We start from the raw sequence: 14,466 nt of genomic DNA, 5'->3' as shown, positions 1-14,466 counted from the left end.
ACCTGCTTTAGAGCAATTCATACTTGTGACTTGCATGTTACACACACATGCCTGCTGCTGGCACTGAACTCACTAAGGTATCCAACTAGCTAGACGTATCACAGCCAACAGTCATCAAAATGCAGAGATCATTGCATGTGTAGATTCATATTCAGGAATTATTTATTAAATGTATTCCCTCTTCCTACTACATGGTGATTTGTGGGTCATTGTTTTCTCTACTTGGTTTGACATAAACATGGAATAGTCTGACCATACCTTCACTCCAGTCAGTGAATTGGAGTTACAACATCCACCTAGATGTCAAGGTCATTGCAGGAAAGTGGTACACCAGCCATTAGGCCACTGTACTGTTATCACTGGGTCACATGGCCAGATCCTGGCAGGGCAAACTCAGACTTTGGGCGTTCTGAAGTTGATAACATTAATCCTGTCAATTTGTGTAATAGCAACACATTTTTGTAGTACTCAGAGATATCAACCTTAAATTGTTACCTAATAGTACTGTATAATTTATTACCAGTGTTGATACATTGGTTCGCATGGAGCTTAGAGACCTGCTTGCGCAAAGTGCCTTTTTGGCGCCCGTGGTAGGTTTCAGTTTTCAAAATCTGAGTAATATGAATTTACTTGATTGTTGGCATCAACATTTACCAAACCTAAATCTCAAAGGCAGGGTTCCTTCTGTTGAAAATACATTTGCTTATTTTATCTTGCAATAAGCCTTTCACTTATCATCTGACTGTAACCTGTAATTCTGCAACATACCAAACCATTTGCTTGTTTATGTACTATGCGCTGCATTCGATACCACAAAACACTTACTATACAGATGCACTCCAGTACCTAGGAGTGCAGTTGGTGGCATGTGGTTGTTTACAATGTCCATCCAGTTAATTGAAACAAGCCCTTCCTGCAGCCTGTTTTATTAGAAACTAGCAACCCATTTATGACATGTTCCTGCTTTCTGTAACTATCTCAGGGTAACAAGGGGGGTGAGAATGAGTGAGTGAAGGGCAGTTGAAACAAAGCGGTTGGGTGACCTTGCAAGGCAATGGAGACCATGGAGGGGATTGCTGACTTTCTTGCTCTCTCCCCACGAATGCTCTCCTGGTAATTGAAAAACATGCTGTGGCTTGAAAAACAATATCAGAACATTATTTAGAGGTCAGTTTCATTGCGGTCATAGGGCAAGCAGCCACAGACCGAGGGGACAAGCAACAGCAGGAGGAGGATGATTGGGGGACAGGATAAGAAAAAATGCGGACTGGGGGACAAAAATGTCATGGCGGTCAGAGAAGCACATGGCAAGCAGACACATGGGGTGAGGGATAGAGAAAGTGACAGCAGGGTGATTGGGGGACAGGAAAAGAAACAAGATAAGAACATGATATACAGGCCTGTTTACAGAAATGGCGTAACGCTTGGAGCGAGTGAAAACATGACTGCTCCTGAGATGAGCTCTTTAACAAAGCATAAAGAAGTTCCTAAAATTGTCATTAAATGAGAGGAGTAGATGGATAGTACTAATTAATTAGCCCCTGCTCTTGGGGAGGGCAGAACAAAGGAAGAGGCATGAAACATGCATGCAATGGACATATGGGGAAAAAGATTAGGAGAGACATAATGGAGCCAGTAATTGGGAAGCCTAGGGGAGGGATGAAGCCAACAAAGTATACCCAACATGTCTCTTTTGAGACAGCGCACGCACTGTCTAGAGTAGGGACCTATAAGAAACAAATGCAACTTAGAATAACAGTGTTTGAATATTATTAGCCGCAGTGCCCTTCACCAGTAATATCATTAAGGAGCCAGTTTTTATTTACTCTTGGAAGTACAGTTAAAATAGCAGGTTTTCTTCAAGAGCTGATAGGATGAAATAGTTCTAATGTCAGGTGGATAGATTTGCCCCATTCTAGGAGCACTTCCTTAGCTGGTTGTAGGAGTTTACACTGCTCTAAAGGATGAATTGTTCTCTTTATATGATCGATTTTCATGTGTGGTATTCCGGGTTACTCAGAAACACAGGTAGTGGCGTAGCTTCAGGGGGGGGGGGGGTTTGAGGTGTTACTCACGCCTAAAAAAGTTGATTCTGTAGTAAATAGTTGGGTACAAGTGCTTTCAGTCAGGTACGGTGAAGTGTCTGTTGGGTTTCACCTGTGATATTTACATGCCCACACTGGCAAAAACACACACACACCTTATTTCTCTGTTTTGAAGGCCTTAAAAATATTGATTAGTTTTAGAAATGTTATGTTTTAGGTGCTCCTATCAATCTGCTCTCCTCTCTCTTTCCACTGCCCCTTAAGCCCCCCCTTCTGTCCTGCGTCTCATATAATGTGTTTAAAAAAAGATCTCCCAGTGTGATTGTTGGGAAATCTGCAGCTCACCCCCCAAATCTTATCGACCGAGCACCACCCTGAACACAGCCTTATGTGTGATGCAGGTACACTTGTAAATGCTCCTTGCTTCCATATGACACATTTTAGGCAGACCACCACCTCAAATTTGGAGCAAACTTAGGGCGACATATGCAAAAGAAACAATTGATGGACAGAATGCTGGACAATGCAAACATTAACCCCCAATCACAAGGATCTAGGTTTAATCCATCATTCTTTTGCTCACCACACCACCCCAGTTTGGACCCAGCTATGTGCAAATCAGTCTTGACCCTGTTCCTTGTGGGAATAGTCCAGCAAACAAACGATGGATTAGGCCAAGATCTCTGTACTGGGGTGAATTTATGACATTGTTCTGCATTCTGTCCATCAATTGTTCTTTTTGCATTTGTCACCCCGAATTGGACGGGTATGCCCAGACGTGGGTCCCATGCTTCCCATGCCACTGGAGTCAAGCTATCCTGGCTGATGAGGGCTGGAAGCCTGAAACCGGTCCTATGATGATTGTTTCCAGTCCAGGGAGGACCTGGCCTGGCAGTTCGGGCTGGACTGTTCCCATTGGGCGCAGGGTCAAGACTGATTTGCATATGGCTGGGTCGAAACTGGAACAGCATGGTGAGCAAAAAAACAATGGATTAGGCCCAGATCTCTGTACTGGGGTGAATGTATGACATTGTTCTGCATTATCTCCATCAATTGTTCTTTTTGCATTCCTCTAAACATTCCAGCACCATGTGGCAGGCACCAGGACAAGCAGCAATAGGAAGGATGCTCTTTCAGACCGCTGTGGAGGCAGCCGCAATGTAAATAGGGAAGTGGGAATGCCGACTCCTTGTCAGGTGATCGATACAATGCCAGCCAGACACTCATCCAACCTGCATTGCAATGAGGCCCTTAGTCTCTAATTATCTCCCTTCACTAAACTAAAGTTGTCAACATTTGAGAGGCGGGTAACTTAAAGGATACCATTTTGGCTAGTGAAGTGACACAATACATAATACAGTGCTACAGCTTAAGGTTAAAAAATGAAATCTAAGCTCCATGACCTTCTCTTACTCGGCTACAAGAATCTAGAACTCACTTTCCCTGAACATAGCCCGGACCTTGATTCATCAAATGTTATGGTTAAATATCCAATATGTCTATCACTGAGGTGCAATTAGATTTGTCCCCTTCATCCTTTAAAACATACTATCTTTGCGCTTGAAAAGCTCTGCTTCCCCCTGGCTATTTTTTTTTTTTTTTTTTGCAGAGTTTTATATAGCGCGAACTAGACCCGAACCGAATCAGGTATCAGAGCGCTTTACATAGCACCAGTTACGTTACATGAGGACACACTTTCATTTTTTTAGGCACGGGGAGATTAAGTGATTTGCCCAGAATCACAGGAGGTTTTTGGCGTCGTTACCGAGACTCGAACCCAGATCCCCAGGTCCGAGGTCGAGCGCCTTAGCCGTTAGGCCAACCCCTCCACCTCTAGGAACCACTTTGCATACATATATGCTAATTGCATTAGAACACTTTCATTACATTACTGAATGGATAAGCATATATTAGTAACATATCAATCAAAGTGAAATATGTCGTTCCGAAATATATATCTATGTGCTCCAATTATTTAATGTACCTACATTCTGGAAGGAGAGTCTGAGAACCAAAGTAGTCTATAGAAGGTCGTCCAGAATGAGAACCAGAGCGGGCCCTGTTTTCACCTTTCTTCTTGCCACCATCTTTTATTTCTGATTTATCTGTCAGAAAAAGTAAACAGAACATATTCAACAAATACAAAACACCAAAGAATGCATTTATTTCACAGACAATCATCACTTCAAGATCTATAACCCTCATTGCTCATGGAGCAAAACGAAAAAAGCGGTCATGGCACACATGTAAAGATTAAGGGCCAGATGTATCAAAGGGTTTTGCCCATTCTGTGTTTATGGAGAAATGTGTTGATACATATGGCCCTCAGTCAGCTACATACCTGGAAAAGTGAAGAGCAAGTTACACTATCCTGCTATACCCAAATGTAGGATCTCGCGAATAACAAGGAATATTGACACCTATCTGAAGTATGCCCTGAGTTACTAAAAGGCTGTGTTAAAAAAGCTTGTGCGCCTTTTCATTCACTTTTCATGGTGGTGTAACTGACATGAAAAGTGTGGAGGTGGGGAAAAGGGCCCCCTGGTGCATCACACCATGAGGATGCACACAGGTGAGCACAACATGTCCATGCACATCAGTACCTGCACTGCATGTACTGCAGCAGTCCATGCTGTGCAGGTACTGATTTTGACGTTCCCATTGTCGTCGTGGGAACGCCATAAAATAGCCCGCCAGACTGGAGAAAACGACTAATCTGGCAGGTGATTAAACATGGGTTTGGCGTTGCGGGAGCAGGGCGGTCCCGCTTCCCTGCAGCCAAACTCATAATAAGTCCCTTTAGCTTTTTCACATCAATTCTTCAATAAAGTATGATGAGCTATAGAGAGAGAGTCTGACTGTAATGAGTTTTTCTTGTTTGAGTTGGCTTAAATGGAATTAAGACCTGGGCATTCATCGATGATGACAATGTCCCACTTGGAATCCCATTATGTTTTAGTTATGGGTCAATGCTCTACAAATTAATTCTGCAGTCCTGAACGCAAACCCATTTTATTGGACTGATATTGGTGGCCGAATCTTCAGGATCTAGGGTGTGTGGAAATTGACCTCTTAAGGGAAACATTATTGTCAATAAATCCATAAAGAAACCAGTATCAATTTCCCACTGGATCAGAAACGACTAAAAACTATTTATACGAGGAAGGACAATGAACGTAAAATGTAAGGGCTCCTAGGCCCAGCATGAACACTGGACAGATTCGCACAGATTCGCACAATGCTTCCCACTATTTTGTAGGTCACCTTACATGTGGAGTTCAATGAATGCTACCAACCATACCTATGGACCTTCATCTCAACCATACTCCACACGTACATCTGCATGCACTGTTTCCATATGGGAAGAAGACAAAGTATCCCGGTTACCACTGACTTGACAGGCTTTCCACAATGCAGGCTGTAATTGTTTGCCTTAAAGGAGCACATGTTAAAAAGGCAAATCTTAAGATAGGCACTTACAAGTATAAGGCACATTGGGGCCTGACATCCTGACCACCATACTTTGATTACAGCGGTCGGAGATAAAAACCGCAAGGGGATTATGCTTCTCTTCAGATGGTCTCTGCAAGCCCATTGGAACAGGAGCAGAATAGTAACCCTGTTAGACCTGGCACCATTGGTGTGGGTCTCCCTTCCATTTTTGCTGTTGCCTCATGTATTTTTGCTGCTGTTAGATGCTTTCGGCACTGTGCCACTGCTGCCCAGTGCCACAGTGCAAGTGCTCCCTATTGCAAATTGATGTATTAATCAGTGGTTCCATGTTTGGTTATTTGGTTTACTTGTCAGACCCTAGTACAGTGCACTGAGTGTGCCCAAGGCGTGTAAATCCAAATGTTGCTGGTGGGCCTGGAGCACTGGTTGTGCCACCCACAGAAGCAGCCATGTAAAATGTGTCTAAGGTCTGCCATTGAAAAGCCTGCGAGCAGTCTGGTACTGTCATGATGACTGGGCAAGTGCACCCACTTGCCAGTCCATAAACCTTCCCTTTTCTTCATATCAGTCACCAATATGGTAGGCCCAAGGGCAGGGTGCATTGTAAGTATAAGGTAGGACAAGCCCTGATGTGTGTGGCGTGTCCTAATAGTGAATTACAGCCATTTTCGTTTTCCACTATTGCAAGGCTATCTGTTCTCCATAGGCCATAATGGGCTGTTAGAATTGTTACAGTTTATAATCCTAACTGACTCAGAGAACATGGTAGTAGAAATTCGAGTTTAGCATGCCTGAACTCAGAATGATAAAATACATCTTTTAATGAAGTTGGTCTTAACATTCTGTGTTTGCAAATACCACTTTTAGAAAGTAGGAATTTGCTTGCCTAACCTTTCAAGCCTGCCTCTGCTAGGTTGTGTATTCCTTTGTATGGTTTTGTGAGTGACGGGGCTGGGGGATTCCAAGAGACAGGATTAGTCAGCCCAGTGGTGAATAGAGAGATCTGCATCTAGATGGGAGGGAGGGGTTGCACCTGAACGTTGAATAGGGCTGGGCCTGCCTTCCACAATGCTGGCTCCACCTACTGGGGAGCGGCTAATGTCTCTGCCCTGCACACTGAAAGTAGAGAAGGAGTCCTGTAAACAAAGTGCTCCAGGATGGTACCTGCCTTCCACAATGCTGGCTCCACCTCCTGTGGGACGTCTGATGTTTCTGCCCTGCACTGTGAAAGGAAAGGAGAAGTCTGGTAAACAGAGTGCTTCAGAACTGGTTTGGACTGGGCAAAGGCCCCTCTCCCCTCAGAGAACAAAGGATTTTGCGGAATAAACATTGGGACCCTGATCCCATGAAATTAGATCACTTTGGACTACAAGAAGAAACCTTTACTGAGGAGAGGAACCTGAAGAAACTGAAGCGAGACCATTCCCAAGCTGAAGTGCTGCTTGGGGGACTGGCCTGCAGTTGTTGCCTTACTGCCAAAGGAAGGAGAAAGGAACTTTGTGTACTTTACTTTCAACTTGTGAAGGATCTCCAAGGGCTTGGAAAACAGCTTGCCTCCTGCTGAAGTCTCAGGGACAACAGACTTCACCCCCCAGCTCCCCAGAGTTCTTTTGGAAGTGCCTGTTGCTGTTTTGGGCCTTCTGAGGTACTGCGTGTCGCAAGGAGCTGGAAGCGTGATTCATCGAGAAGAAGCGTGTCGCCATCGTTGCTGCTGCCGCCGCATCGTGAATGCCGGCGCTGGAGTTGTCACACTGCACCGCATCGAGAGAAGAATGCCGCAACAAGGAGGAAGCGTGTCGCCGTCACTGCTGCCTGCCATCGCACTTCTGAACAAGGGTGTCGCTGCTGGAGCTGTCGTATTGCACCTCATCAATAGAAGGGTCTCGCAACGAGAAAAAAGCGTGTCGCCGTCGCTCTTTCTGCCGTCGCACTTCTAAACAAGGTTGTCCCCGCTGCACAAAAGCCATAGCAATTCACCCCGTACGATCATTGGGGAAAACATGGCGGCCGCTGGCTAGTGCGGTCCGCACATCTCTCTTACCCGCATCCACCCCGTACGTTCTGTGCCGGTAATTAGCGGGAACGACGGATGGAACGATGGATGGAAGTGATCTGAGTGCCCCAGGACACTGCTGGTGTGCAGGGACTTTATGGTTCTGGAGCTGGCGTCTCCATAATCCCGATTTCGGCAGCTGAAAGGACGCCGAGAAGCCGATGTGTGTGGAGCCGGTTGCGGCCCGAGGCTCTGCCCCCCTGCCTTTCTCCCTAGGTGGAAGTTAGCAGCGGTGGAGCTGCGGCGAGGCCGCAGGGCGGTTGCTTGCGGGCTCCTTGGAGTACAGACGAGCACAGAAGGAGCAGAGGGGAAAAAGGGTCTGGACCCCTGTTTGACTTCCAAAGGTGGGCAAGCTGTAACTGTGTGGTGTGAAGGGGAAGGAGCTCCAGTGGTCATTCCTGTGGTAGCCGTGGAAGGTGGAAGGGAGAGAAAGGAAAAGGGGAAGGCTGAGGTGCAGGGGAAGGGTACGACCCCCAAATTGACTCAAGACACTTGGAGAAGGGTGGCACCAAAAGGCAAGGCCAACGGGCGGGGAAAGGGCACGAAAGGCGACGCCCAACCCAGGAGCTCTAGTGGAGAACTGGGGAAAAGTGAGTCAGCCCAGGAGTTAAATTTAGAGGGTGGCATTGAAGTTGAGACAGAGCCTGACCCAGTGGTGGGTGATTTAGGGGTTGAAGCCTGGTCCAAAGTGTCTAAGAAAAAGAAAAGGGGCAAAGGCAAGCTTCTACAAGGCAGGGCAGCTTGTATCACCCCGTCCCTCCGCTCTTACTTTAAAGTGCTGCCGCAAGTTTTGGAAATAATCCCAACTCCCCCTGGGGGTCTGGTGGACGCAAATAGGGTAAATATAGTACCTACAGTACCTATAGCTTATCCAGTACATTTGGATTCTATCTTGCCCCCTTCCATGTCCTCCCCTGTACTTTACCTCCCTCTTGCAAGTGTGCCTAACTCTGCCCAGGATATGGAGGCTACCAGTCTCACGGTTACAGCAGACATCGGTGGGCCTAAGGTCAGCAAGGGGGTGCCAGGAGAGCCTGGGGATGAGCAAGGGGCCAGTGGTTCACTTGAAGCTCTCTTAACAGCTATGAGGGAAGAAATAAGGAGTGATTTTGCAGTTTCAAAAGCAAATCAGAACGATATCAGATCTGCGTGTGAAACCCTCGAGAAGAAGGTAGATGGACTGTTCAAGAGAACGGAGGAGTTGGAGGGATCGGTGGGGGAGTTAAAAGCAAACTTGGAGGTAGCGGAGACCAAGATTCAAATGTTACGCAAGGAAGGGGATGTTTTGAAAGAGTGGGTTGAATCTTTGGAGAATTATTCAAGGAGGAACAATCTTCGGCTTCTGAAAGTCCCAGAGGGTAAAGAGGGTGGAGACATCAGAAACTTTGTGGCCATGTTATTGAAGGATTCCCTAAACTTAGACGAGGCAACCGAGCTATTGGTTAACGACATTCAGAGGGTACATAGAGACCTCTTTCGCCTCAACCCAGGCAGAATCAAACCAAGGAAGATACTCGTGAACTTTCTCACGTATATTTTGAATTTGGCATTGAAGTTTAAATCACTTAAGGCACCAGACTTTTCTTTTGAAGTCAGATCAGATATTTCAAAATCCACTTTAGATCGTCAATGGGTGCTGGGGCAGAGAATGGACAAGTTTAGGGCGGCTGAGGCCACGGTCCAGATGAGGTTCCCTGCCTTTTTGAGGGTAATGTACAATAATAAAATGTACAATATCCGTTCACCCCTCGAGGCAGCTGAGCTACTTGGGAAGCTGGAAGTTGGTTAGCTACATCGACCCCCGCTCAGGATAGTATCTAGCAACTCCTTTTCTGTCTCTGTGAACAATTATGTAATTTATTAAATCTAAAGAGAACCTAAAGAGAAAGAATAGAGAAGAATAAAAAAGTTGAAAAAGGGAAAAAAATATATATATATATAAACTATATATATACATAAATAACTAATAGCACTGGAGTTTCTAGGTAAGGGCACAAGAAGTGTTCACTTCTGGGGGTTCTATAGGGCAAGTTTGTTACTGTTGATTGAAGTTGTTAATTGGCACTTAGGGAAACACTACATAAAGAGGGGTGGGATGGAAGGGGTAGAGAGAAGACGCAAAGATGGCCGTTCATAGGGCCATTGAGAGTGAGGGAGGGTTTTCCAGGGGGAGGGGGGTACAGGGGGGAGGTAAAAATGATAAAATTCCTCAGGAGTCTGTCCTCGTAACTGGTAACTTAGCGATGGGTTGCTTTAGTCCGTACTACCAGAAGGTCCTTGGGCAGCGGGTGTCTTTTGAAATTTGGGGTTTCCAAGCTGGGAGACTGGGGGGGGGGGTCGAGAAAGGGAAACTAGGATGACCTCCTTAACGTTTTTATCCTGGAATGTCAATGGCCTGCGTGTACGGAGTAGAAGGAATAGGATATTACAATACCTGAGAGACTCTCCCGCGCAGGTCATCGTCATTCAGGAGTCTCATCTACTTAAAGCAGAGGTTCATGACATGCTAAAGAATCAGAGGTGGGTCGACAAGGTTATCTGGACTGACAAAAATGAAATATAAGAGGGAACCTGATGATTTTCAAAAAACAAACTAAGGCTCAAATTCTTGACTACAAAGTGGATCATAGTGGGAGATGGCTCATAGTTAAAACCCTAGTAGAGGGGATAACTTATATTATCGTGGGATACTATGGACCCCACCAAGATGATCCATCTTATCTAAAAACAATCCAGAACCATCTCATTGATTCTCAGGACCCCATTATATGGGTTGGGGACTTTAATATAGTCCTCAATCCCAAATTGGATAAGTCGCCTAAATCAAGAGCCCATACGCTATCTAAATCAAGACAAGCCCTGGTGGCTATAATGGCGTTGCTGGGGCGCGCGGATGTTTGGAGGGAAAGGTCTGGAAATAGGCTGGGGGTCTCCTATCAAAACCTTAAATATAAGCATAAGTCAAGGATTGACTATGCTTTTTTTAGTTACTCCTTGAAGGACTCGTTGAGGGAGCTGGATTATCTTCCCCCACACCTGTCTGACCATTCAGCTATCATGTTTAGTTTAAAAAAAGATAAACAGATAGGAATTCCCTCTTGGTCATTCGACCGCACTATTTCACTAGAGGAGGAAGAGAAATGGTTCCAGTTAGAGCAGGTGAAGTCTTTTTGGAGGTAAATGAGGGATCCGCATCCATAGCACTAATATGGGATACCCTGAAAGCATACTTAAGGGGGTGTATAGCAAATAGAGCCACTCACAGACGGAGGGTTTACAGGGAGTCAATCAAGAACCTTGAGCAAGAGCTCCTACTCTTAGAGCAAAAGTCTGGCCCTGCCATGGCCTCAGCAGAAGATCTAGGAAAACAGGTTGAGCTGAGAAATCAGCTGGAGAAAATACTACAGGAAAGGGTGGCCAAAAGATGGGAAGCGAGTAAGATCTCAAACTTCGAATTTGGGGAAGCTGCAGGAAAGATCTTGGCCTGGAAAATAAAATCTGATCAAGCTAAGAAACACATCAGAGAAATCAAACTAGAAAGAGATATAGCTTTTAGAACCTCGAACAAGGAGATAGGGGAGGCTTTCCACGAATGTTTTCAAACTATTTATAAGGAGGAAATCAGCAATGACCCAGAGGCCAGGGAGGAGTGGTTAGATAAGGTTCCCTTACCAACTCTATCAACAGTACAGAGGGGGCATTTGGAGAAAGAAATATCAGAAGAGGAGGTGGGGGAGGCAATTGATCATATAAAGCAAGGTAAAGCGGCGGGCCCAGATGGCTTTTCCTGGAGAACTGTATCGGGTCCTAAGCTCAGTCATAAGTCCAGCAATGACGGCCCTCTTTAATAGCATCTTATTGAGAGGTGAGTTTCCCCCCGAGTCATGGTAAAGATCCGACGGAATACAGCTCTTATCGTCCGATTTTGCTCCTAAATAACGATTATAAGATCTTTACGTCTATCATAGCATCTAGAACAGGCGGCGAAATCGGTTCGATCATTCCCCGGGATCAGAAAGGGTTTATAAAAGGACGCCAGCTGGCAGACCACACCCATGACTTGGTGGGAGCAATAGACATTGCCACCACCTTCGGGCTCCCACTGGCTACATTCACCCTGGACGCCACCAAGGCCTTTGATAGGGTCAATTGGCCCTATCTGGCTGCGGTAATGAAGAAATTTGGGTTGGGAGAGCTCTTTTGTCGAGTGGTCGATCTCCTTCACAGGAATCCAAGGGCCAGACTGTTGGTAAATGGGACCTTGACTGACCCCTTTACAATTACTATAGGTACCAGGCAGGGCGGCCTGCTCTCCCCCTCTTGTTTAATATGTATATAGAGGTGTTTGCACAAATTCTAAGAGAAGATCAAGATATTCCCTCATTTGTCTTTAGGGGGTGGGAGAAACGGGTGGCCCTTTTTGCAGACGACATTCTTATTTATACGTCGGACCCGGATAGATCATTCCCTATAGTAGTTAAGAGGGCGGAGGAATTCGGGTTGATTTCGGGTTACGAAATCAATGCCACTAAAACGGAAATCATGTTGTGGAATAGCCCTAATTCTCAATTAATTACGACCTCTTCTATGAGATACTTGGGAATACGGATTACCCAAGACATCAGGAATATTGTCCAGACTAATTTAGAGCGAGTTTCTAAGGAGTGTCGGAAGCTTTTAAGATCCTGGGCCTTTCTTCCACTGTCTTTACTTGGAAGAACTAATCTGGTCAAGATGTCTATTTTGCCAAAGTATACGTTTATTTTTAGTACCATACCCTTAACATTTGACCCTAAAAGGCTGGATAAATTCCAGCGGGAGATTAATTCTTTTGTCTGGAACTACAAGGTATCTAGGTTGGCCTGGAAGAAGCTGAGGAGGAGGAAGGAGAAGGGAGGGCTTGCGCTGCCAAATTTGTTATTTTATGCATGGGCATTTCAGTTGACAAACTCCAGGATGCTACTGAAAACCCCCTCGGGTTCATCCATGGGAGTAATGTATAAGGCCATGTTACTAGGGGCAGAACTCTCTCCTGATGGATTTCTATTTAAATATTGGGACCAGAAATTCTTTAAAAAAGTTAGATTAAAGACTTTAAAGTCGGCTGCAATCTCTTGGATGCAGATAAGGAAGAAGATAAGGCTTTCTTACTTTCCTAACTTCGCCCCATTGTGGGACTCCCCGGGGCAGCCACTATGCTTGCAGGACAGTCTTGCAACTCCCTAAAAAGAGGCAGGGATCTCTAGATGGGGGGAAATATTGGTTGAAGGGAAGCTACTAGAGTGGGAAGGGCTACGGAATAAGGTGGGCCCAACCCTACCCAGATTCAAATATATTCAGCTGGACAGTTGGGGCCGAGCCATGGCTAGGAAGGGAGTCCAGATGGGGATGCCCAGTAATTTAGAACAACAGTTGGTAGAAAGGTTAGAAGGTGGTAAATAGGTAGCTACCTGGTACTGGAATATAGTTGAGGAAGTAGAAGGTGAATTTACTCTGCCAGTTGAGCTTTGGGGAGATGAAATAGATATGCAATGTGAGGACTTATGGACAAGATCCTTCACTCTATTGTATAAGTCAGTCAAACCAGCTTGGCTGAGACGCAACCATCTGTTCACAGTCCATCGTGCCTACCTTTCCCCTCTCAGGCTCTCAAAATTCCAACAAGGAAAGAAGTACAATAAATGCAACCTTTTGGAAGCATCGGACATACATATGTTTAAGGACTGTCCCGCTATTACACTTTTTTGGGAGGAGGTAAAAACCTCGTTGGAATCTATGCTGAATATAACATTGACCATCTCCCTCCAACTAATAATTTTTGGGCTAGAGGATAGGGTAACTGGCCAAGCCAAAATGTTCCTCTTTTATGTAGTCCTGCTGGCAAGACGTCAAATATGCAAATTCTGGGTAGAGGCCACTGCCCCAACACACGCAGGTTGGCTAACATCATTATATGAAACTTCGAAGGTTGACCTGGCCAGAACGTGTAGTAAAAGAAATCTTTCTTTTGGGACCTTTTGGTCCATTGGACATAGGAGTTCCGTTTTTTTTTTGTTTTGTTTTTTTTTTCTTTCCCCGGGTCCTATGATTATGCCTATTACACTCGAATTTGGGTCCGTCAGGTTGAAATACCTTGTTGGAGTAAGAATGGGTTTGCTCCTTCTCCTCCCTTTCTTCCAGCTTTATAGGTTGTCTGCCGCTCTTCATATTTTCGTGTCTGAGTAAGTGAGGACTTAGGAGTATGGTTTGCCTCACAGGGTACGACACGCATGGTGGTTGGCAACTAGTTATGGATGGAGGATATGGCAAATGAGGACAAAAAAAAAAAGGTTGTCGCCGCTGGAACTGTCGCATTGCACGGCATCGAGTAAAGTGCCTTGCATTCCCCAAGAAGCGCGCCACAGTCGGAGCTGCTGCCGTCGCATTTCTGAGCAAGGATGTCGCCACTGTAGTTGTCGCATCGTGTGGAAGCTTCACGTAAATGTGGGGGAAGAGTGTCGCAGCCGAAGCTGTTGCCATCGCATCGCTGAAAAAGGGTGTCGCCGCTGCAGTCCACGCATCGAACCGAGAACCTCTCGCATACCCGGAGAAGCGTGCCGCATCTGGAAGATCTTCACATCTTTATTTCTTTGAATGAATGAATGAAATCTTATACCACGCAACGTAGCCCAAGGGCTTCAAGGCACCGGAACATTGCCGCATTTCTCTTGCTGCGACATTGCTTGTCATGGAAGCGCAACGCAACCTAAGGTACATTGACCCAAAGTGTTGCATCTTAAGAACTGAACTAAACTAAGCTAAATCTACCATCTTAAAGTAACAGGATTGTGTATTTTTGTCGTTTATGGTCTTGTGGTAAATCTATATAAAGTATACTTATTTTTTTTATATAAAACCTCGTGTGGTGTCCATTTG

The 14,466-nt window shown here is 45.4% G+C and overlaps 1 protein-coding gene across 2 annotated transcripts in view; it reads right to left on the bottom strand.

The window, feature by feature from the left end:
- Window positions 1-14,466, bottom strand: part of ADGB (androglobin) — a 1,448,570-nt gene that overhangs the window by 1,137,542 nt on the left and 296,562 nt on the right. For both annotated transcript variants that reach the window (XM_078649209.1, XM_078649210.1), the window contains exon 9: window positions 4,034-4,150. In XM_078649209.1, the coding sequence (XP_078505335.1) occupies window positions 4,034-4,150 (117 nt within the window). The remainder of the gene's footprint in view (window positions 1-4,033; window positions 4,151-14,466) is intronic.

The sequence above is a fragment of the Lissotriton helveticus genome, chromosome 6 (genome assembly GCF_964261635.1).
Source record: "Lissotriton helveticus chromosome 6, aLisHel1.1, whole genome shotgun sequence".
Lineage (NCBI taxonomy): Eukaryota > Metazoa > Chordata > Amphibia > Caudata > Salamandridae > Lissotriton > Lissotriton helveticus.
This window is presented reverse-complemented; position numbering and strand designations above follow the sequence as displayed.